Source organism: Scatophagus argus, chromosome 1, assembly GCF_020382885.2.
Source record: "Scatophagus argus isolate fScaArg1 chromosome 1, fScaArg1.pri, whole genome shotgun sequence".
In the NCBI taxonomy this organism is placed as follows: domain Eukaryota; kingdom Metazoa; phylum Chordata; class Actinopteri; family Scatophagidae; genus Scatophagus; species Scatophagus argus.
In genome coordinates this window covers 29,039,840-29,063,161 of record NC_058493.1, presented here as the reverse complement: position 1 = coordinate 29,063,161, position 23,322 = coordinate 29,039,840, and the positions used below count along the sequence as shown (strand labels likewise).

General features: G+C 45.0%; 3 protein-coding genes across 4 annotated transcripts; 1 reads left to right on the top strand and 2 right to left on the bottom strand.

The window, feature by feature from the left end:
- The first annotated feature begins 2,204 nt into the window (after positions 1-2,204).
- Positions 2,205-4,644, top strand: il17a/f1 (interleukin 17a/f1). Its single transcript, XM_046398046.1, has 3 exons — positions 2,205-3,035; positions 3,913-4,139; positions 4,273-4,644. Exons 1-3 carry the CDS (start codon positions 3,006-3,008, stop codon positions 4,529-4,531), a joined length of 516 nt encoding a protein of 171 aa, XP_046254002.1. The 5' UTR covers positions 2,205-3,005; the 3' UTR covers positions 4,532-4,644.
- Positions 4,645-5,475: 831 nt separating this feature from the next.
- On the bottom strand, positions 5,476-10,576 carry stmn4l (stathmin-like 4, like). Of its 2 annotated transcripts, none has more exons than XM_046398069.1 (7): positions 10,458-10,576; positions 8,834-8,898; positions 8,623-8,718; positions 8,050-8,255; positions 7,557-7,721; positions 7,425-7,442; positions 5,476-6,894 (listed from the first exon to the last, which is right to left on the bottom strand). In XM_046398069.1, the coding sequence occupies exons 2-7, from the start codon at positions 8,844-8,846 to the stop codon at positions 6,886-6,888; spliced, it is 507 nt and encodes a 168-aa protein (XP_046254025.1). In that variant the 5' UTR covers positions 8,847-8,898; positions 10,458-10,576; the 3' UTR covers positions 5,476-6,885. The 2 variants fall into 2 exon arrangements, with proteins under 2 accessions (XP_046254025.1, XP_046254016.1); XM_046398060.1 differs by having other exon boundaries at positions 8,050-8,258; positions 10,458-10,569.
- Positions 10,577-15,226: 4,650 nt separating this feature from the next.
- On the bottom strand, positions 15,227-20,609 carry gpn1 (GPN-loop GTPase 1). Its single transcript, XM_046397940.1, has 13 exons — positions 20,289-20,609; positions 19,854-19,947; positions 19,547-19,653; positions 18,767-18,804; positions 17,985-18,063; positions 17,806-17,900; positions 17,289-17,334; positions 17,061-17,207; positions 16,835-16,917; positions 16,495-16,534; positions 16,328-16,418; positions 15,915-16,031; positions 15,227-15,770 (listed from the first exon to the last, which is right to left on the bottom strand). Exons 1-13 carry the CDS (start codon positions 20,454-20,456, stop codon positions 15,664-15,666), a joined length of 1,212 nt encoding a protein of 403 aa, XP_046253896.1. The 5' UTR covers positions 20,457-20,609; the 3' UTR covers positions 15,227-15,663.
- Between the last annotated feature and the right edge of the window lie 2,713 nt (positions 20,610-23,322).

Here is a 23,322-nt window from a genome sequence, read left to right as displayed (position 1 = left end):
GTTCCGCCTCACATCCTTTCACAAATATGCATATAAAACAGACGACTGGCACAGGGTCTGGCACAGTAAACCTGGAGCTTCAGCTGCGTCCTCCTTCTTTTAATTGTTTGTGTGCAGCTCAGCAACATCTCCCTGCTTCATTAAACACAAAGAAACTACGATCCTCTGAAGAACAAACCAGCGCTCGGCCTCAGATGTGACGCACAGACGTGAACGGGTTTGAGTGCGGCGACGCTCGGCCTGGAAACAGCACAGTTTGATGGCTGTAAACTGACAGGAAGCAGGAAGCCTCTCGCATCACTGATAAACATCGACCCGTCAATCAAAGTAGGTCAGAGCCGAGCCGGCGGCGTGGGCAGACACACACACACACACCTGACAGTGATGACACTGCAGTCAGGACCGGCCTGAGTCACAACATGACTGTAAACCAGGTCAGACCACGCTCACATCCTGCAGCACATGACTGCACAGGCAACTCAGCAAATCTAAAACCCCCAGCAGAGGTGAACAAAGAGGGGGCCAGCCTGAGTGACGCAGGGGCCCCACAGTGAACAGGGGCCCCAGGACGGGACCACAGTGTGGTCACATTGGGAAGTTTCTCCTCAGACATGAAAGCAGCTGTGACTGGATGTCACACCGCATACCTGAGCCTCAGACAAGACAAGACAAACCTCAGATCAGATCAAACCGGACCGTCTCACCAAGCGGAGACAAACATCTGATAGATTAGACTCTTCCTTTTCTTCTTTCTGGTCATTTAAGAAAAGATTCTCACATACACATATACATACATAAAACGTTATATTTGAGACAGAAGACGACCAACCAACTGCTGCTGGTCGAGCTGCAGTCCAGATACTGCAGGGTCCAGGTTTTGACTTCATGCTTTATTGTCACAGGAGTGCAGGGTTCAGTCAGTGCAGGATGCTTGTAGGTCTCCCAGCGGCACTTCTGACACACTTTGCTCTAATGTGACCTCCACATTTCTCATTTACCATCAAATACAAGAGGAAATGTGGCCATAACTATGTGGACAGCAGCCCCATAAGTGTAACCTGTGAATGTCCTCCACATGCCGAAGCTGCTGCACAAATTTGATGTCTTTCAGACTGCAGTGGGATCCAGCTTTGATGATGCTGATAAGATCTGGATCACAGTCTTCATTTTTATTTAAGAATCTTATATTATGATATTTCTATTGTTTTCTTTGATTGTCCATTAAGTGGTATAAAATATGAAAAATGCTCCCAAATTTCCCCAAGGTGTTTCACCCAACCAACAACCAAAAACGTTAAATTTACTATCAGATATGACAAAGAATTGATTATTACGGAAGGTGAGGACGGATTTTAAAAGCTGGTAATGAGATCATTTGTCAAGAGAAAATGAGTGCATGTGACTCTGCTCGGAGCAAATTAAATGAACATTTTGAGGGCCTTTTCTCATTGGTTGTCATTGATTGTCTTCATGCAGGTGGCTCGTTTCTGTAAGGGACAGACATAACAGAAGTATTGTGTGGTAGCTGGCGACAGTGTTTGCTGTGGCCTGTAAGTAAAGCACACAATATAGACAGAAGTATCCAGACAGCCCTCTTCATGGGTCTGTTCCTCAGGGTTTGGGCTCGGCCCCTGACTTCCAGTGAAGGGAAATCTTAATGCTTCAGCACACCAAGACATTTTGGACAATGCTATGCTTCCAACTTTGTGGCAACAGTTTGTTGAAGGCCCTTTTCTATTCCAGCATGACTGTGCCCCAGTGCACAAAGCAAAGCTCCATAAAGACATGGTTGGATGAGTTTGGTGTGGAAGAACTTGACTGGCCCACACAGAGCCCTGACCTCAACCCCATCCAACACCTTTGGGATGAACTGGAACGGAGATTGTGAGCCAGGCCTTTTGGTCCAACATCAGTGTGTGACCTCACAAATGCTCTACTGCATGAATGGGCACAAATTCCCACAGAAACACTCCAACATGTTGTGGAAAGCCTTCACAGAAGAGTGGAAGCTGTTAGAGCTGCAAAGCTGTCTGTGTGTTTACAATGAGACGTCATTAAAGTCCCTGTTGGTGTGATGGGCAGCTGTCCCAATACTTTTGTCTGTACAGTGTAGCTGAAAATGGTATACTGCTTTACACACAGTGTTAAACCTGAAGCCTGTCCAGTGGGCTGCAATCAGCAGACTTCTGAATGGCTCAGGGCAAAGAAATTAAATAAGTAATAAGTAAGACTGATGTGTCAATTATCAATAGATTTTCTAGTCCACGACTGATTGATCGAGCTTGAGTTGCAGTTCCTCTTGAAGCTGCTGAATTGGCTAAGGTCAGGACTGTTGGTCAGTGAGCTCAGTTCTTCCACAGTAAACTGGGAAAACTGAAATAAAAGACAGAAACTGCTGACAAGAGGTTGGAGAACCATTTTTTTGTCTAAAATCTGGTTTCCTGATTTGAACAAACCAAAAGTAAAGTGTGAAGACGTGTAATCAGACACAGTGGAGGTTCATTTCGTGATCGAGCACACTTCATGCTGTTGAGGATCAGATGACCTAGAAAATTTGCTGCAAATTTTGCGTGCAGAATAATTAAACCTTGACATCAACTATGAAAGTGGGTCAACCATCAGGTCTTGTCATGCGAGTCTGATCTTAGTGGTTTGGAGAGGAGGATCAAAAACACCTCAATAGAGAAAGAAAGGGTGACATCATCGGCGGAAGTCCGACAGCAGCACCAACTCTGTGATCAGAATAAATATCAGAGCTAAACCCAGAGTCCAGCAGAACAGCAGCGAAGAAGAAGACGTCAACAGTCAGCAGAGGACACAGTTCAGAGCTGTACGTGAGCGAGTTCCCGTCAAACCTCCAGGTTAAACACCTGAACCTCCAGCAGAGCCCGAGGAGCCCAAACAGTCGAACACAGCTAAGATTTGCGAGGAGGACCAGATCACATCCAGATCTGAGTAAGATCCAGAGAGGAAAGCGAGACGCTCAGAGACTCCAAACTATCAACATGTTTTCAGCTTCTAACAAAGTGATGACGGTAGGAAAAACAAACTTGTTTTATGGATTTATTCAAATCTGCTGAGTTCAGGGTGGACTTTAAAACGCAGAAATTCAGATTAACAGTTTAAAATATATATATGAACCAATAAACCATGAAATTACTTATTAAAACTCAACCAATTGATGGCAGCAGCAGGGTGAATGATGGGTTTGTTTTGAGTCTTGGTCATGTGATTGGCTTAAGGGTGACTGGCTGAAGTGTCTGGTGATGACAGCATCAAAAGTCATGCAAAGTGACAATATGATCCAAAAATGTCTTCATTTATAAAACAGATGAAACCATTAAAATGCTGTTCAGACGTTCGTGTTCTAGCGCACAAAGAAGACGTGCGGCAAAGAAAATCACTTTGGCAAATATCATATCATCATCATATCATGTCATGTGATAACATTAAAGTTAAACTTTATTCATAAACATTGTGTGAAACTTTGTATTTTGCAGACAATATTTTCTGTTTCACTTACATATTTATGTTGTGAAAATTGTGCTTACTGCAACATAATTCAGTAATTTCACTGCAGCAACGAATCTTTTGCTCACGTTAGTATAAAGTTTTCATATGTTGAAGTAAAACTTCAAATGTAAAATTCTGATGTTTTGAGTTGTTTTCAAATGTGACATTTAGTTTGTTGCATGAGGTTCAGATCAACTGAATGTGAACGTTTCACATGTTTGCATTATGATTTCTTATGACAGCTGATATGTTGCATTTTTAATTACAGTACGTTCTTGTTATGAAGCGCCTTGACTGTTGCATCATCTCAGTCATTCTACTGACTCTTTTGGTTGGGAAACTCAGACATTAATCCTTACACGTGTTAGAATAAAGGCGGCCTCGTCTTCTCTTCCTCAGGCTGTCTGTGTGGTGGCAGTGGTGATGATGATGAGGATGATGATGACGGAGGCAGCAGCCATGCCAAAAACAGGCGGCCACTCAAAACCCTCAGGGAAGACACACAGGAAGTCTTCTGATGGTGCAACGGTAGAAACGGTCCCCCTGCAGCTCGACCCCAACTCTCTGATTTCTTCCAGACACATCAGGCCGCTGCACAACGCCTCCATCTCCCCGTGGACGTACAAGTAAGTAAACACACGCAGGAAACCACGCCATCTCTTGTACACAGACCTTAAAAAACAGCGGCATGGTCCTTTAATGACAGAATTTACAGATGATACTCATAGTGTTTTGTCCCTTCTGTCTCTCCGTACTCAGCGTCTCCCATGACGAGTCTCTGTTCCCTCCGATGCTGTCGGAGGCTCGTTGTTTGCTGCATGGCTGTCTGGACATGGAAGGCCGGGAGGACCTGAACTTGGAGTCCAGACCCATCATGCACCAGGTGATGGTGCTGCGCCGGGTGAAGTCAACGGGGGCGGAGTCAGGGGCGGGGCACAGCTACCACTATCGTCTGGAGTCCCGCCTTATCGCCGTGGGCTGCACGTGTGTCCGACCCCTCATCCAACACCAGGAGTGAAGACCAGCAGGGACCAGACCGGCTACTGGGTCGGTCTGCCGCCAACATGAGCTTCTGTATGGAGGATGAGTACCAACAAAAACGTGAAGATCAGGGACATTTGGAAAAGAAAATTTTCAAAATGTTTGAGGGTTTTACATCAACTGAGTACTTTTACTTCGCTTTGTTGTGCGATATAAATATAAATTAATAGCAGTAAGTTAGGAAAATCATCTTTTAATGTTGATGTACAAATTCACTAAAAGGAAATAGAAAGTAACAGATGCTTTCTTTCTAATTAAATTAGAGATTTGAATAATCAGAATTTTGACGTTAGCCAACATGCACAAATCAGAGTTTGGTGATATAAACAATTCAATAAAATAAATAACACAGTTTAACAGAGGAGTTCTAACCAGGAGTCTGGACTAACACACGGCTTGTCGTAGTCTCCTCTGCTTAGAGTGAAAGTTCGACTGAAGTGTTTGGCAGATAAAACAGATCAGATGTTTCGTATGTGTTGACAGATTATAGATTGGAATTAGTGAACATGTTATGATTCAGATGAACACGCGTTTATCAGAAAGCAACTCAATATTGTTTGTCTGCCTTTTCATCGTGTCTTTAGTTTGGTTTGATGTTAAGTGACATGCTGCTCCGTGATTTATCGGATGTCGAATTCTCTGGTCTCTTTTGTTTTTTTTTTTAATTTCCTTGAATTTTCTTTGTTTACTTTTTCATTTGTCTCTAAACTCTACACACCAGAGCTTAAGTTCAAACTCAGATTATTAATTGATGTGTTTCATATATTATGTTCTATTTATGGATTTAGTTTATTTAAATTACATTTATTATTTAAGTGTTTTGATCTTCAGCAGGTATTTATTCATGATGTGATATTAATGTATTTATGGTTCAGAGGCTGAATGTATCGCTGATTCAATAAAAACAACGGAACAATGAAGAAAGGTGTCCTGATTTTATTCTTGAATTTAAAATATAATGTGATTTCTGTACATCAACATCATCATCATCATCATCATCATCTCAGCCTGACTGCTTTACAATGACGTTGCCAGGGAAACAGACTGACACATACAAACACACTTGCAGTAAAAAATGTAGACAATCGATCATCAGTCACTTTTCAGTGAGATTCGTTCCTCCACATCAGCAGGGCGTTGGACAGGAAGGCATCCTGTGATACGGCTGACGTTAGCCGTTTGCTGTCGACCGCTCGTCTTCTCATCCAGTTCACACAGGAAGCAAAGGCAGACGCGTAGCTTCAATGGCCGCATGAATGCTAACATGCTGATTTCTATTTGGACTGGTCTCATTTCTGAGGGGGCTGTGATAAAGCAGAGCCGTAGTTTAATCTTTCTCTTTCTCATCGCGTATCACTCCTGATCTCGCGTCAACTCATCTCTGCTCAGTGAATGTTTAAACTCTGACTTGTCTCAGGCTCATGGATGTTTTGACACGAGAGTGTTTGAAACTGTCCTGGTGTTTTAACTGACACTTGTCTTCGTGTCGTCTTTATTTTTCACTCAGACTTGTCTCGATCTCATGAACGTGGTAACGGCGACTTGCTTTGGTCCGGTGGGTGTTTTCAACCTGACTTTTTCTCAGTATTGTGGCTGTTCTGACTGTCTAATCTCAACTATACCCGCTTTCTGCCCTTCCTGGTACTGGTCTTGACTTGGTCTCGACCTGTAACAGCTCTTGGACTCAGCTTAAACAGTCCAGACTGTTGAACTTTCTTACAGCTGCTACCAGATATCCCTAAAAAGCCATGTATAACTGATCAAACCTTTGCTGTTTGTCGTACTGTTTTACAGTAAATTTAATGATGTAAACTGTCCAGCAGGTGGGGCTGTTTCACTCTGATCAGCTGTACATCTGGGCACGTAGAAGAAGTTGGGTCGAGTGTTGCTGTGCGGGTTCTTCTTCTTAGTTGCAACATTTCCTTTGGGTTTATGTTTGGGTTCCGTTTGCGGTTTGGTTGAATTGGGAATAACTTTGTGCGACGACGTTGAGTCCTTGAAGCCTACACACTCAAACACACACAAACACATTGGCACTGTTGGCATGGCAACAAAGCACAGTAAATCCCCTAATGATGACTGAATCTGCAGCGTCCTTCAGTTTCCCGTTGTAAAGAGTTTATCTTGTTAAGAAGAGGCCTGGTTGTAGAGGGGAGTCAGACTCAACCTCAGTCCTCCTCATCATCTCTCTTCTTCTCTCTCTCTTTTCAGAGTCTCTTCCTGTCAGCCTCCCAGTTGGAGCATTGCCAGGTTGCTGGCACATCAATCCTCAGCTCATCGCCCTCCAAAATGGCTTCCAAGTAAAATTCAGCTTGTGTTGTGATCAGGCCATCAAGACACCTGCAAGTAGAAGAAAGGGGGTGCTGTTAGCACACTGCTAGCACACGCTAACTCTAGATTTTTTCAGGATAATGGTTCAATAACTGGCTGAAGTGTGTCCCAGAGGTACAAAGTGGTATTACAGACAGGACGGACGGCGGCTAGCTGTTTAGCATGCTAACTTTAGTGGATATCTGTGCCACGCAACATGTCCCTGACATAATGTCAACACTGTTGTTTCTTCACATTCTGGTGATGTTAGTTCACTTTCAAAAATGTTTAAAACCAAAATTCAGGCCATATCTGACAAACTGCACCGTTAAAGGTAAAATAAGAATAAGTTTGCTGTTGAGTAAACTGATTGATAGATAGAAAGATAAACTGGGAAGGAACACTTTAACCATATTTATAGCAAAAGTAGACCTTAGATCATATACTGTTTGAAAAGTTAGCTCTCTAGATTTGGATTTTTTATTATTGCACCACTGTCTTCATGTCTGCCCCAATACGTCTACCCAGAAGTCCTCCCTCCTGCTCCAACTCGTCCTCACCTCCACACTGTGCATGTCCTGAAAGACACAACCATAACATCCCGTTAGTGATTCATATCACTTCCATTACACAGAATCTGAATGTTCTCAGTAGGAGACAATGAAAACTGGTGACAAATCCTGTGTCCTCACCTCCTCCTGCAGCCTCTCCTGCGAGGCGTTCAGGTGCATCTGCCGCTGTTCCTTGTCGGCGTCAGCTCGGTGCTCCTGGCGCTCTTTGGTCAAAGCTTTCTGAGCGACTTCACGTTCGTGCTCCCTCCTCTCAGCGAGGTGCTTTAGCAGCTCCGCCTCCTGACACTAGAGGGAGACAGCGGGAAGGTTTACACTCAGCTTCTACCTGCGTATGCATGTTTTTGGCTCTGCTTTTCCAGCAGAATCCCAGTCATTTTTGATAGATGTTACACTCCAATCAGTGTCTCAATGATGTGACCGCTGAGAGTAAACCAAACTTTATTGGTAGTCTTACTTCCGTCACAGCATAATAATTACCCTGCTCTCTTTTACACTTTGTGTAATGTGCGACGTCACCATCAGCAGTACGTTAAAATAACAATTGAAAACCAATTAAAAATCTGTTGACTGCTGTTTCCCTAACTTTCTTAAACTGCACTCGCTCTGCACACACCTTCCTCCTCTCTTGAGCGGCGTCCAGTTTCTTCTGGATCTCTTCCAGCGAGGGTTTCTGGCGAGGTGGCGTGGTTGCCCTCAGCTCAGGGCCGCCGTCAAAGGTGGGCGGCTTCAGGATGACCTCGAAGGCCTGGCCGCTCGCCCGCTTGCTCAGTTCGATCACTTCCATGTCGCGGATGTTGCACAGGTTCAAATCCACCACACCTGCTGCAAGAAGAGTATGAAACAGTAAAATAACACATTTCTAATAAATAGGCAGGGTTTTTCCACATTAAAGACTTCCTTGTGCACTAGCATCAACATGAGCACTAGAGAACGATATTTTAGTCATGACTGACGTGTTTGATCAGTGATCATCAGGTGATGATTTTACTTTTCTTGCCTGTCAGAAAGTCAGTTTTCTCCCTGAATAAATCCTGCTGTCCCGAGTCATGATCATGATTCAGATTCATTTTTGCACAGCAAACCTTTTCACTTCTTGGCAGGAAAGGCACAGATGGAACTAATAACACTGATGATGGCTGTGCGTTGGAAATGGTTCATCTATGACAGTTCAAAGAGTGCTGCTGACCTTCCTTCTTGTCAGCTGTGGCGTCTCTGGGTTCAGGGAGGATGCAGGAGCAAAACAGAGACACCAGGGGGAGCTCTCGCATCTTTTCTCTGTATGCTGGAGAGAGAGAAAACAAAAGAGAAACAAAAAAGGAAAATGTGAACAGACAGTCAAATGGACGACACATCACATAAACAAGAGGCAGCAGAAACGATAACAAGTGAAGTTTTACCTGCTAGAGTCATCCTGCTGCTGCTGTTTCCTGTCAAAGACACTGTGGTGAGGTAGACTCTGTTCCTGAGGAGACACAGACCAGGAGGACTAAAGTCAAGGTGAGCAGAAACACATTTGACTCTCGCCCTGAGTAAGGGATGCCACACTCAGAGGGTAATTCCGGTATTTTGGCTCTTTGTTTGCAGTTGTTTGCTCATCTAGACTGTTAAATTAGCCGAATATTCAGCCATGGCTTTGGAAATAAACTTCCTCTCAGCAAACTCTAAACTCCTGTCTCTGACTTTGACTCACGTTTCCACCATCGACTTCCTACGACACCTCAGCTCTGGTGCAGCCGTTGCAGCTGTGATCTACTGGACCGACTCCATCACTTTGCTACAGGAGCTTGAGCAGCTCATGCAGGAGGCACAGAACCTCAGAGGAAGTCAAGCTTAACTCCAAAGTCTTGCAAAATGAAATGAAGAGCCTCTGAATGTGCTCAGAACACTGAAGAAACTGAGAAAGAGGAGTGTTCTACAGTTTAAAGTCACTTTGCAATTTTGCTTTCAACATGTTTTGTCAGATAGAGACAACAATAACTTTGTAATCTTCACTGCATCAATGCTGCATCTCAGCCTCCAGACAAACCAGACCAATCCTCTCTTTACTTCTGTTCTTATGACACAGGAGTTCTCTCACATCCCCAGACCGACTCTGCTTTTGGTTTAAAGGTCAGATGTGGGCAGCTTGTCGAGTCGAGTCATTCCCATAAGTACGAGTGTGAGCTGTTTTTGATTCAGCAGGTTAAAATAATTCATCCAAAGTGTGAATCAAGCAGAGAGACACGAGTGGCTGCAGAGGCTTCGCTTCAGGAGTCACCGTTCAGCTGAAGTCCACCAGCACACATTTTAAACAGCAGCAGCAGCTTTTTCGCCTGACAAAACCACTGAGTCCAGAAACAATAACCTGATGAATTAAACAAACTGTTTGCAGATTTGCACAAAAACTACACCTACAATTTATAATGATTTGATATTGCTTTTTAATCTCACAACGTACAAAATCTTCATTCATGTCCTAAAACACAAACTGTTTCTTCAGTCTGAACAACAAACACAAAGAGATTCATTGTGCAAACAGAGAAAAACCTTAAACGTTAAAGAAAAAACATTAAAACTTTGTGTGTGTGTGTGCGTGCGTGCGTGTGTGTGAGTGTGTGTGTGTGTGTGTGTGTGTGAGTGAATGTGTGTGTGTGTGTGTGCAGGGACTAAGCGATGATGTCATTGTTGCCAGTAAACGCAGCACCTTCTGCAGAGTCGAGCACGCAGCTCAAACATTGAACTGATTGTAAAGATGAAGAAGAAGAGAATGAGAGAAGCTGCAGGAAGGACAGAAAGAGAGAAAAGATGAAAAGGATGAAGAGAAACTGCAGATGGATGAACGAATGAAGAAAACCGAATCAGACAAGTGAAACCTGCTTCCATCTGTTTACAGCCATCTGAGATGCAAACATGCAGAAAGATCAAAAAATAATTGCAAATACATGAAATAAAAATCAAGTCTGTGTGTGTGTGTGTGTGTGTGTGTGTGTGTGCACCGTGTGTGCGCGCCGTGTGTGCGCCGTGTGTGCGCTGTGTACTCACCCTGCAGTGATGCTCGGTCTCTGTTCAGACTGAAGATCTGCAGCTCAGCAGCATCAGCACCAAACGGCAGTCTGCTGTATGACATCACCCAGCAGTGATCTGATTGGCCAGCAGTGATACTGGCTTGTGATTGGTCCAGCAGGGCAGAGGGGGGAGGAGGAGGAGGAGGAGGGTGTTGAGAGCAGAGGAGCTTCAGTTTCAGAGGAATCACCAGCAGAAATCTCTTCACTGGAATCAGAAGGACTTTGCTGGATGATTTGATTTGAAACATCCAATAAACTTTATCAGTTATTGAACAGCTGATCAATCTGACTGAAGAGTTAAAGTGCTGTAAAGACACATCAAGACTGTGCAAGAGCAGATATACAGTCAGTCCTCTCTGAAGTTCCTCCAATATTTTACAGTCTGAAGTCTGATTGTGATCACGCAGGACCGTTGAGTCTCCATCAGTGATTGGCTGGTGAGCAGCAGGTGTGGGGCGGCTTCTGCAGCACCTGTGCAGGTGGGCAGCAGTAGGTAGGCAACACACAAAACAATCTGTCACATTCAAAAATACTCCTCCAACAGTTTCTTCAAACTCAGGTCAGCCTCTCACTGGGCAGGCAGCCAATCGTAGGGAAGGACGACGGAGTGGCACCTGGGGTGGCCAATAGGGTTCCCTCCTGCTCCCTGCATGTGTTTAAAACAAAACTCACCTGTGAGAACATCTTGATGAAACATCTGATTAAAAGGCTGACCTGATGGCCTCAGAAGAATCAAAATCTGACGATGATCGAAATGATGTTGTTGTTTGCTCTAACGTTTGTTCAGTTAAGAGTTGGAGCGAGTTGGTTGTGTTCAGACTAACTGACACGACATATTATTGATTCACTTTGAGCAGCTTTTCCTCAAATTGATCAGATGACGTCACACAGACAGGTGACCCTGCTCACCTGTGCAGCCTGTGCAGAGGCAGGAGGCTCTGACACGTTCTGTCAAACTTCTGAACATGAAGTGAAATCTGGAACTGGGCTGATCTGGTTTCATCTGGTTTGCTGGGTCGCTTTGAGGAAATGTCAGAGCTAAATTTAAAGGCTGACAATGAAGTGTTACTCATCACACACACACACACACACAGATCTGCGCTCGTGTGTTAACGCCTCCATCTGTTGCTGTGGCTGACAGCCAAACTCGCCCGTCTGTCACTTTTCATATCAACATCGATTTACACGACAGCATTTGAGTCAGAGTTTCTGTGCTGCCGGCGTGATGAACGATTTTAATCACCGACCTTTTGATGGGGACCTGAAGTCCCACTGGTCTGCCGTGTTGCTGTTCTCTCCAACAGCCATATTTTACCAATTAAAGCGACTGATAATCCTGCTGGTTTCTGGAGAATTTATCAAACCGTGCACATTCATGAGCACTCAGTCTTAAGTGGATCGTGTTATGGTAGCGCCACCTGTGGGTGGGCTCAGCAAATGATTTGTGTTTTCACTGGAACCTGAGCACCTCCATGTGAAGAGCATGACTGCAGCTCCCATCATGCACCACAGCAGAACACAGTGTTCTCACACTGAAGCACATGATGTAATGCAGCTGCAGTGTGTGTGTGTGTGTGTGTGTGTGTGTACATGTAGCTCTATCTCTGTGAGGACCAGATTCAGTTTCACAGCCTCAGAATGACACTGAGCAGCCGTCTGGTTTGTGCGTGTTTCAGGTTTCATGTGTTACTGCAGCAGCTGTGTGTGTGTGTGTGTGTGTGTGTGCGTGTGTGTGTGGAGGTGGAACAAGGTGAGCGAGGCTGCAGCAACAAGGGGAGACAGAAACCTCCACATCCCAACTGATGATGTCACCTGCAGCCAATCAGCTGAGAGCACACAGAGCTCCACAGTGCGAGTGTGTGTGTGTGTGTGCATGTGTGTGTGTGTGTGTGTGTGTGTGCATGTGTGTGTGTGTGCATGCGTGTGTGTGTGTGTGCATGCGTGTGTGTGTGTGTGTGTGTGTCAGGATTCAGCAGAAAAATCAACACAGCTGCAGAATAATGTTTGGTAAGGAGCTGCATGCAGCTTTTATTGTGCAGAGCAGAGCTGAGCTGAGCTGAGCTGAGCTGAGCTGAGCTGAGGTGTGGCACACACTCAGGCTCTGCAGGAGGACAAACAGCAGCAGACTAACTGGAAGCACTGACATCACCTCTGAGTCCGCACGATGATGTCACTGTCAGTGAGCTCAACACAGAGTGATGTCATGAAAACATGACCAAGATAAAGAATAGATAAAGATAAAGAAAGAAAGAAGGCTGCATGCACTGCAATGTGTTGAGACACAAACACAAAACTGCAAAGAAGAGTTGAATCATAGAAAATTATTATCAGGTTCGTCATTGGTCGCCTTCGACAGGAGGAAAAACAGTTTTCATCCTTGGAGTTGAGCTAAAACCTTCACGAGTGCAGAGAGGAAATCACTACCCGACCTGAGGCAAAACGTCAACGTGCGATTGGACAGATAAAAGACGAGGGACATCAGTGACTGGGTGACAGCAGAGACAAAGTGAGAGGCTATCGGCTTGCTGGGTCATGATGTGTTCACTTCATTAACAATCAATCCCAACCTGACTGCCGAGGTCACATGACTGCTGCAGGTGTGAATGTGTCTACCTGTAAGGTTCAATACTCCAGTGAAACGACTTTATGAGCTACAAGCTGCAGGGACAAATGTGAACTAAATATTGATGTAGCTGCAGCTGTCAGTTAAAACCAGCTGGGACCAGTTTTGTGTGTGCGTCCTACTCAGCTCCACCACGAATGAGCAGGCTGACTCTCAGCCAGCAGTCGTGTGTTTTATTTGTGTCGGCGAGACATCGTGACTCCCGGCGTTTCTCTTTCAGGCCCACTGAGGAGGAGGAGGAGGAGGAGGAGGAGGAGGAGCGAGAACAGAAAGGAGTGCGGGCTGAATGTCAGCAGAGGTGAGTCACTGCTGCTGCAGGTGGAGGCTTCCAGAAACTCACCTGACAGACAGACAGACAGACAGACAGACAGACAGACAGACAGACGGTCGTCGTACCACTGAACTTGATTCAGTCATCTTTTGTTTCCCACAGATGTTCAGATGCTCAGCTGGAGGCTCGTTTTGTGAGAAGAGTTTTGCAAACTCAAATTGAGTCTGGTGGTTTGGAATAAAATCAGAGTTTATGTTCAGCACACAAACAGACAGCAACGCCAAGCTGATGTGACTTACTGCAGAGCCTGAACTTTATTACCTCCTCACCTTCAACACAAAAGTCTTTCCTCTGGGTGAGCTGGATGTTAAAATCAAATAACCAAATATCTTCATCCACCTCATCTGAACACTTTCAAGCTTTACACACAGAAACTCTGGAAATACACCGAGCCCCAATATGTTCATACTTTGTAAACCTTTCATATGTTTTGAGCAAAAATCTGAATTTGTAAATGAACGAAAGCCGTTCATTTCCCTCTGAGATGAAGTGAAAAGTGGCATGAAAAGAGAAGGCTGGAATGAGCGCTGGTGAAAGGAGCGAGTGGAAGGTGACTCAGCTGCTCTTCGGTCCGACCACGCTGCCGGATTTCAGCGAGCGTGTAGGCGACAGAACACAGCGTGTTGGCAGATGGTCGGCAGGCGGAGAATCTGAAGCCATTCACAGAGCTCAGACATGAATGAAGACAAACAGAAAGCTGCTCGAACACGACCAGTCGATCAGCAGCAGCAGAGAACAACACAGAACGTTTAGTGAAGTGTGTGGGAGTTTATTTTCCTCATTCAGAGAGAAGTTTCTGTCATTTAGTCTGCAATCACTGATGTACAGTGTCAGTATGCAGCTCATCAAACTACACTATATAGACAAAAGTATTGGGACAGCTGCCCATCTCACCAACAGGGACTTTAATGTCGTCTCATTGTAAACACACAGACAGCTTTGCAGCTCTAACAGCTTCCACTCTTCTGTGAAGGCTTTCCACAACATGTTGGAGTGTTTCTGTGGGAATTTGTGCCCATTCATGCAGTAGAGCATTTGTGAGGTCACACACTGATGTTGGACCAAAAGGCCTGGCTCACAATCTCCGTTCCAGTTCATCCCAAAGGTGTTGGATGGGGTTGAGGTCAGGGCTCTGTGTGGGCCAGTCAAGTTCTTCCACACCAAACTCATCCAACCATGTCTTTATGGAGCTTTGCTTTGTGCACTGGGGCACAGTCATGCTGGAATAGAAAAGGGCCTTCAACAAACTGTTGCCACAAAGTTGGAAGCATAGCATTGTCCAAAATGTCTTGGTGTGCTGAAGCATTAAGATTTCCCTTCACTGGAAGTCAGGGGCCGAGCCCAAACCCTGAGGAACAGACCCATACCACACCTGAAGTATGAAAAGGTAATAAAAAAGGTGTGTCCCAATACTTTTGTCCATAGTGCACCTGCTGCAGAACAGTTGATTCAATGTGCCTCATCCAGGTCCTAAGAGGCTCTTAGGACCTGGATGATCAGGTATACTAGCTTTCTGACCTGAACAGGTATTATCATGCTAACATTAGCTTTGTTCTACACAACAGTTACAGCTGCAGTTAGCGGCTGTAAATATTTTGTAATGGTTGATATTATGTAGGCACAAACCAGTTTGTGAGCTACAACCCGTTTCATTTCAGTGATAACTTCATAAAGACTGACGCTGGCATCGGGCTACTTTTGAACTAATGAATTAGCTGCCGACACACACTCATGGGATCTCGTAGTGGAACAATGTCAGTGCTGGAAAATGTCACAAAGAGCAAACCAACTCTGAACTACAAGCTCACTTTTATTTTGTAGATCACACATCCTTTCAGTGCTTTCACAGACACAAGTCAACAAAAAAAGCGAGAAGCAGGACAGAAGACTTTTCTGATACAAAAATATAAGTTTTGTTCATGGGGAAGGAGCGACACTGAGGAGCAGCAAACCAGCTTAACTGAATGACCAAAGTCACAGGGTCAGAGGTCACCTGATCAGACAGGAAGTTCAGCTCAAACACTTCAGATTTCGCATCTGAATCTCTCAAAAAACCCATCATCGACGGAGGAATCCACCGAGTGTCCACAGGTTGTGTTCCAGGTGATAGTCAGCACCACACAGAGGGAAACCTGTGGGAGGTTTCGTAGTTCCCTCATTATCTTTCAGTCTTTCTCTGGTGCTTTCCTGTCCTGGCAGAGTTCGATGTCACACTACAGAGGTCAGAGGTCAGGGGCCCTCAGGCATTGCATGCTTTCTGTTTCGGACCTGAACCACTTCCTTCCTCTCAGTCAGGAAGTTTCCAAAAGCGTCGGCCTCTTTGCTCTCCTCCGTGGCTGGAATAAAAAAAAAAAGCCCTTCAGATTTCAGTTGTATTCTTCACACAGTTCAGCCATGCGTTCAGTTTCATTCTGTTTTTTACTGTGAATATTTGTGCTTTTTACAGTGTTTCAACAGATGGCTGGGGTTTCTTTGCTCACCGATGTGGTCGATGTCGTCCGTGTCGCTGTCCAGCTCCTCCTCCTCCACCTCCTCCTCCTCGTCAGGGTTACCGCGGGTCATGATGAGGTCACTGGGCCCAACCATGTCAGCTTCCTCTATGGACAGGAAGTCAGTCAGCAAAATACAACAACAAAATAAGTTTAAATTTGCACTCAGCTGACTTTTTTGCCCAACCTACCACATCACCTTCCTTAATACACATTTTGCCGTTTTAAAGACACCAAGTTTCAAAGTTGAAAAAACCCAATAGTTTGAGACTGAGGTGCAAAAGTTAATTTCCATGTTTTTGAGAATCATTCCTGAAACCCTCTGTTACAGACCTGTAAAATAAAGTGCTACTCATAAATATGACTTGATTTAGTACTCGACTTTCTACATCAGGCAGCCCTACCTGTTGAAGGTGTGGTCGTCATGTCGACGGCTCCCAGGTCCCGCCTGAGCTGCTCCAGCTGCTGCTGTTGCTTCTTGTTCTGAGCCTCAGCCTGACGGACAGGAAGTCTGTTAAAACACGGAGACGGGAGGACGAACAAAAGCAGGAGGAAAACAGAGACGACTTACCAGCTGTCTGCGGAGCCGTTCGTATTCAGGTCGATAGTCCCTGAGGACGGAGGAGAAGAGTTCGGGAATTTATCAAACGTATCGACAGGAATGGAAACAGAGTGAGAATGTTGATGAAGTTTTCAGAGAGAAACATCACAGCTGAGCAGTCATGTTAACGTGCCTGCATCCTGAACATAAAACCAACAGCTGACGTGATGAGTGAGTGAAAACAGGTTGGAAAAGAGTCCACAGCACAGAGCAGATCAAACCGGGCAGGACATCACATGCACGTCTGATTGGTTTTCAACAGAAAATAAAACACCCAGTGCAGACTGAGCACCAACAGCTTCTAACTCACCTCTCATACTCATCAGCGGCATCCTCCACCTGAGCAAACAGCTCGTCCAATCCGCTGCCTGTCACCGCGGACACACCCACCACCTGCAGACACAGAGACAACTCAATCAGGAGGGGTCCACCGGGCTACCAGCGCTGCAGGCTTTGCTCTCCTGGTTGGGCTGCTGACTGGTTCTTGTCTAGCTCCTCTCCTGATGCAGCCTTCTGATCTGATCTCGTCCTCTTACCCTCAGGTTGGTGTAAAACTCGTCGAGCACCAGACTCATGGAGCGCGTCAGGTTGCTCACGTACGAGGTCTCCTGGTTCAGAGCGTCCTGGAAAACCTCAAAGTCCTGCATCCACTCCACTGCAAAGCTGTGGTCGATGATGTCAGTCTGCACAAACAACGACAGGTCAACGACAAAGAGAAACCAAGCCACAAATGGGTCAACACGGCAGACAGGAAGTGACCTCACCTTGTTCATGACGACGATGAAAGGCAGCTTGGTCTTGTAGAGAATACTGAACAATAGAAACACGAGAGGGAGTGAGAGCGTATCTGTGAGTCACACAGTTCAAACGGCGTTCACATCGGAAAAGTAACCAAATTAAGCTCACAAATATCCCTGTCCCACAATGCAATGCAGAGGGGACAGCTAACAGCCACAGTTTGACTGATGTACACTGATGTTGTTTGTACAAACTGAGAAAAGAGCAGACTGTAAAGTGATATACTGTACATACTGCCTGCAGTCAGAACAGGCTGGAACACCCGAGTTTTGCTGTGTTCCTTTAGCTCCCCCTGCTGGAGAACTGAAGTCACTGCTGTCACAGCTTGACAACAAACAGATCAGCTTCCAAATGTTTGCCTAACTTGGAGGTTTGTCTGATTGGAGTTGTTCATCTGACTTCACTGCAGCGATGTCACTGAGTCCGCAGCACTATCAAAATAACACCCAGTAAAACATCTTGTTCACCACGAGGATGAAGTACCTGCAGGCGTACAGCATGTTGGACATGAAGGTGACAGGGTTGACGCTGCGGGACGTGTCCATTACGTAGATGACGACACAGGGGAAGGAAGACGCCTGAAACATACAGACATGTAAAATAAAGTGACTGTGACATGAGCTACAAAGTGAGACAAACACAAAACTGGCGTGCAGACCGACCAGAGCCTCCGTGATGATGGTTCCAGACGCGGACCAGGTGAAGACTTCAATCTGACCCGGGGTGTCAATCAGCACATACCTGCACAGGTCACACGGCAACACACGGGACAGATGAGACCTTTGTGGAGGAACATCCCGTTTTTGTTCACAATTTCCTCTTTTGACATTTAGAATTCAAAGATATTTTAAGAAGGAAAAGGACAAACTTTTCCTGCTCAACTTTCCAACCAGTGAATCTGACTGAAACAGAGTAGATCTGCCTCTCCAGCTATTAATCCAAGACGCCTTATCCGTCTGTTCTTCTCTGAGGGTTAAAGCAGCACCTTTTCACATGACCAGAGGATGTGGGATGACTTTATTCTTAATATGAGGTGCGATGAAAAAACTTCCATTAACATCCTGGAGTTTACAGACGTGTCGTGTTGTGTACACAGAAAGCCAAACCTCCTCTGATTGCTAATTTACTTTAACCAAAACAAAACCACGTTTGCAACTTCTTAACTAAAATGTTTTTATTTTGTTACCTACTGCAGCGTTGCTGGTTGATAATCTCAGCTAATCAATGAAAAAGTGGACATGAGAAAAAAGTCTGATCACTGACAGTTTAAAAAGTGGACTGAGCTTCAGGGTCTGAAAAGTGAAGGCAGATCTGCATTTTTTCCCAGTCATGTCCAACAGGGGGCGACTGCTGCACAGATGTGTTAAGACTAACACAAGACAAACAGTATTAAGACAAAGCAGAACCAGACTGGCAGCAGGGCAACATGCTGGAGGATACTGACCGGTGATTCTGCTGCTTCTTCTCTATGAACTGCATCACCTGGAAAGCATAAACACACACTTGTTAAGTACTGTCACTTTGTTCAGTTTGTCTTGTCTTTAGTCTTTTTGTCTTGACTGAAGCCCCATTTAGACTGTTTTTTGCGTTTCTGGAGGATCTGGGGTGATTCTAGTCATTTTAATCCCATCTGCAGTACATCTGCACTCAGCTGTCAGTCGACCAGTCAGTCACAGCAGGTGACAGGAAACAGCTCCTACATGAAACTGCTACGTGGATTACCGTGAGTAACCGAGTCATGATTTCTGGGCAGAGACATTTCTGCTGAGTTTTTCAAATGTATTCTAAAGTTAAGAGTTTCATTGTACTGAAGAGAAGGCAGACGTCTGCACAGCCCAAACTCTGCAGCTCACACCAACACTATCCAGATGGATGAACAGCACTGCAGGGCAGAGGAGACGTGTGGCTCTGATTTCACTGTGAACTGTGCCTTTAAAAACACGATCATTCTCTTTCCTGTCTGACCTCTAAGCGCATTTTTGGATGTTTATTGTGGATGGACATCAGAGACGATGACATCCTCAGGAAGTGAAGTCACACGGAAAGGCATCAGTATGAGTTTGAAGTCTGTGTGCTCAGATCTGACTCTTCCCTTTAATACTAGTCCTGTCTGAACGGGACTCCCTCCACAACATCCAAATTTTAAGCAGTCTAGACCTGAAGTTTTCACATCCTTGGTTGAAATACGTCACCGCGTGGAGGAGGTGCAGTCAGACTGAGTCACCTGATCGAAGCGTGTAGCGAACAGGTTGAGTGATGTCACGATGCCTCCGTTTGGTCCGAGGCCGTACTGCTTCATCACCTCCTTGTAGTTCACAGTGTCCCTGATGTCTGGAAGAAACAGGACAGACAGACTGAAAGCTAAAGACAGCACGAGGGACGAAAAACCACAACACGGTCTGCTTCGGTCAACTCTGCTGAAAACCTCCAAGTTTAATATTAGGACTGTGCTGTAAGTACTGTAACTGTATGTGTTTAACTGAACAGAACTCATTGTGCCCCGCGTGGCCAGGAAACAAGCCGGTCCTCACCGATGTTTGCAGGGAAAGGGACTTCGTGGACGGCAGGGTCCAGGTTGATCACATATGGAGGAGCTTTGAGAGAGTGAAGGTGAGCCGTCAGCCTCTGGAGGAGACAAAAACACTACGATCAGGTGCAGGACTCGGTACTCATTCACTGCCTTTCAAATGTCGGTCTGTGTTGTCAAACAAGCTGTCTTCACACAGATCTTAAACGTGCACACGACGGTCACCTGAGAGGCTAAACAGAGCCTACAGCTAACAGTGACTGTCAACTAGCAGGGGAGCAGATTAGCTTCTGTTTTCTGCAACATCCACTGCTGTATGATCAGAACTTGGAGCAGCTCGGCTCTTTAAATCCGCCATGTGAGTCTGTTCATCCTGTTGCCTGGCTCAAGAAGCTAACTCATGCAGTTAGCCACCGTTAGCCCCCGCCAGTTCACTCACCTGAACGAAGGTGGTCTTCCCGGACCCGGCCATGCCCAGCACGATGAGACACACCGGTTTGTCCCGGCCAACAGCGCCTGGGGCCACGCTGTGTCTCCCCGCGGCTGAACTCTCCTGGGTATCCGTTAAAACCTCCGCCGTTCCGGGACCCTCCGCCGCGTCCGCCATGTTGACTGATGTTGTGAGAGCTTGGCGCCGTAAAGGCGCAAATACTGTCGTAAAACGCAAGGCTCTCAGGAAGTTGGAGGATGCAGAGAAGTAAATGGAAAAAAGCACAGAAGTGATCAATGTGATGAGATGAAAAGAGGAAAATGCTCAGGGCTTGTATTTGTTTGTAACATACATGTTTAATAGATGCAGAGATATAATATCTGCAGTTACATGTATGTACAATATAAGGTTATTGATATTTTTACAGATAGTATACACAGTTGATATGAACATTATGAGGTCAGTAAATATAGTCACATTTCCAGATGCATATGAATGTATATGTACAGCTGATATATACAGTGGGATATTTGTAAAACATGTTTGTTTGTTATGTTTTGACAGAAGTTAACTTCATATAGCAAACTGATTCAGAAGTTCACTTCTATAGTGAAACGCATCCTGACAGCTGTTCTCTAAACACAGAGACAGTCATCCATCATCAAGGTGTTCCAGTCCGGTCTGACGTCCAGTAAGGACTCCCCAGGAGAAACCAGAACAAAACAGGAAGACACCATATACAGGATCAGGACTGTAAAATTTTCAGCAGATCACAATGGATTATTAGATAGTTCAGTCTGAGGTAATCGACTGTTCACTTGAGCTGTGCTGGAATGACTTGAATGTCTCATGTTTCTTATTCTGTGATGATGAGGAGTTGAAAATCTTGTGACCAATCTAGTGACCATGTCTTCTCTTCTTGTTTTGTCCAAAACAGTCCAAAACAAGAAGAGAAGCCATGGTCTTGGACTCTTGGAATTTGTGATGGATATTTGGATTTATTTTACATCCCGGATGACTAGACAACCAATAAACAGTCCTCAATCTGAGCCTCACTTCCTCTTTGAGCCAGTTTTCCTCGAGCAGTTCAACAGAAAGTAAAGGTTGCGAGAACAGGACAGGAAAGACCACCGTGTCCTCTTGGACAGCAGCTTGCTACTGCTTGTCTCTCCCAGAGTGGACCTGAGGGTGAGATCATAGGAATACAAGTGTCTGCTTATTTTCTTGTTGACTTCAAGCCAACAGTTTACTAATTTCAAGCATCAGTAATCCCAGCAGGTTTCAGCAGCACTCCATAAGCAGCAGTATGTGTTTTTAATCCGCTTAAGTAAACATGCTAATGTAACTGAAACCTAAACTGGACAAATTTTTATTTGAAACTTGGTCTGCTTTCATTTTCTGTGCAGCTTCCTCCTGAGACAAACTGATCTGTGATACTGGACTGTACAAACAGATGTGACAGGAAGTATCAGGATGAGCCATAGTGGTGGACAGCAGTGCAGCAGATGGCGGCTAAATGCTGTGCGAGGGCGTTCACAACAATGCATTTGAGCTTCGATGAAGCGGCCGACACACCAGAGGTTTTAACTTAAAATACAGGGTATTGTTCACGTTTACAGAGGAAGGACGAAATGTGAAACATGGAAGCAGTACGAGTGAAAAATGAAATGCAGTAAGAAACAACTTTACTGGGTGCGTGTACTGCAGCTGACCCTCTGCTGAAAACGAAATAACATCATTTATCCTGATATGGAGTTGCATGCGGGGACAAACTGAGAGAGAAAGAAATAATTAAATGTTCCAAATCCACTGAGTTTACCAGAAGGCTCAAATAATTGAGAATTAGTCACCATTTCACCAAGTGTATGGCGTTCCTGTGAAGCTCAAGCTGCATGTGTTTTAAAGTCCAAACAAATCAGGTTTCATCGCACACTGAAGGAGAAACTGATCTCAAACATACACACTACATGGTTTGAATAAAGGTGCTTCTTTGGACGTATGCAGATGGGGAAAAGACAGCAGAAAGAGTTCAGTGATTTATAAAGCTAAGGCCTGCTGGCAGGTCCAGACAAGCAGGACTAACAGAGAATCTGGTATATAACTGATGAGGGGAACGAGGTCCAGGTGTGGAGGTGGGCAGGGACGCTCAGGTGAGAGGAATTAGTTCTCTGTTGGTATCTGAATGCACAATTTCCACAGGTGAAACTTAAAGGGTGACCTGCAGGAGATAAAACTCACCCAGTTCACCCAAACCCACTGAAGAATGCATTTTAACAAACTACTTCCTCTGCCATCACTGAAGTTCATTAAATGTTCCCAACTGTTTATGTTCAGATTTACAAAGCTGTGGACGGCTGCACGTTTGAGTTCCTTCTCCTCATCCTCACGTTCACCAGATAACCCTGAGTTCCAAGTCATTTCACTGTCAGAAATGTGGTCACTGTGAGGGTCAATGTGTCGACTCTGCCTCGCCTCACTAACTGTGGCTGTGCCTGCTGTCAGCCATTTCTCCACCACAATCAGTCCCCAAAGGTGCACATTAGATTTCCTCAGCGACTTTTCACACCCTGTTGGTGACTTTATTCCTAAAGCTTAGTGACAAGTTGAGCAACGTATTCAAGCCATCAGGGAAAAAGACACTGTTTTAGTTGTGTCTGCAGTTTGTTTGAGCTTGTCTCACTCTGTGTCTGATTTAGGATGTTTCTACAGCCTGTACACATTTAAAGCAGGATTTTAAACTGAGTGTCAGATACCAGACATATCAGCAGTCTTACCTCACCTCACCTGATGAGTTTAACTTCTGTCAACAATTCCAGAATAATAATGATAAGTCCGCCTTGAGCTGTTATGCCTGGAGGCATCTGTCAAGTATACAGAGCTATGAGTTAGCTTGGTCGGAAGGTTCAAATGCAGATCCCTTCTGCTTGAAAAATTAATTCTCATACAGGTTCAATCCTGCAGGGGAGTAAAGAATGTAGAAGCAGCTAAAAATGAAATATAAAAACATAATTCAATCAGATTAGGCTTAAGTGTAACAGCCTTA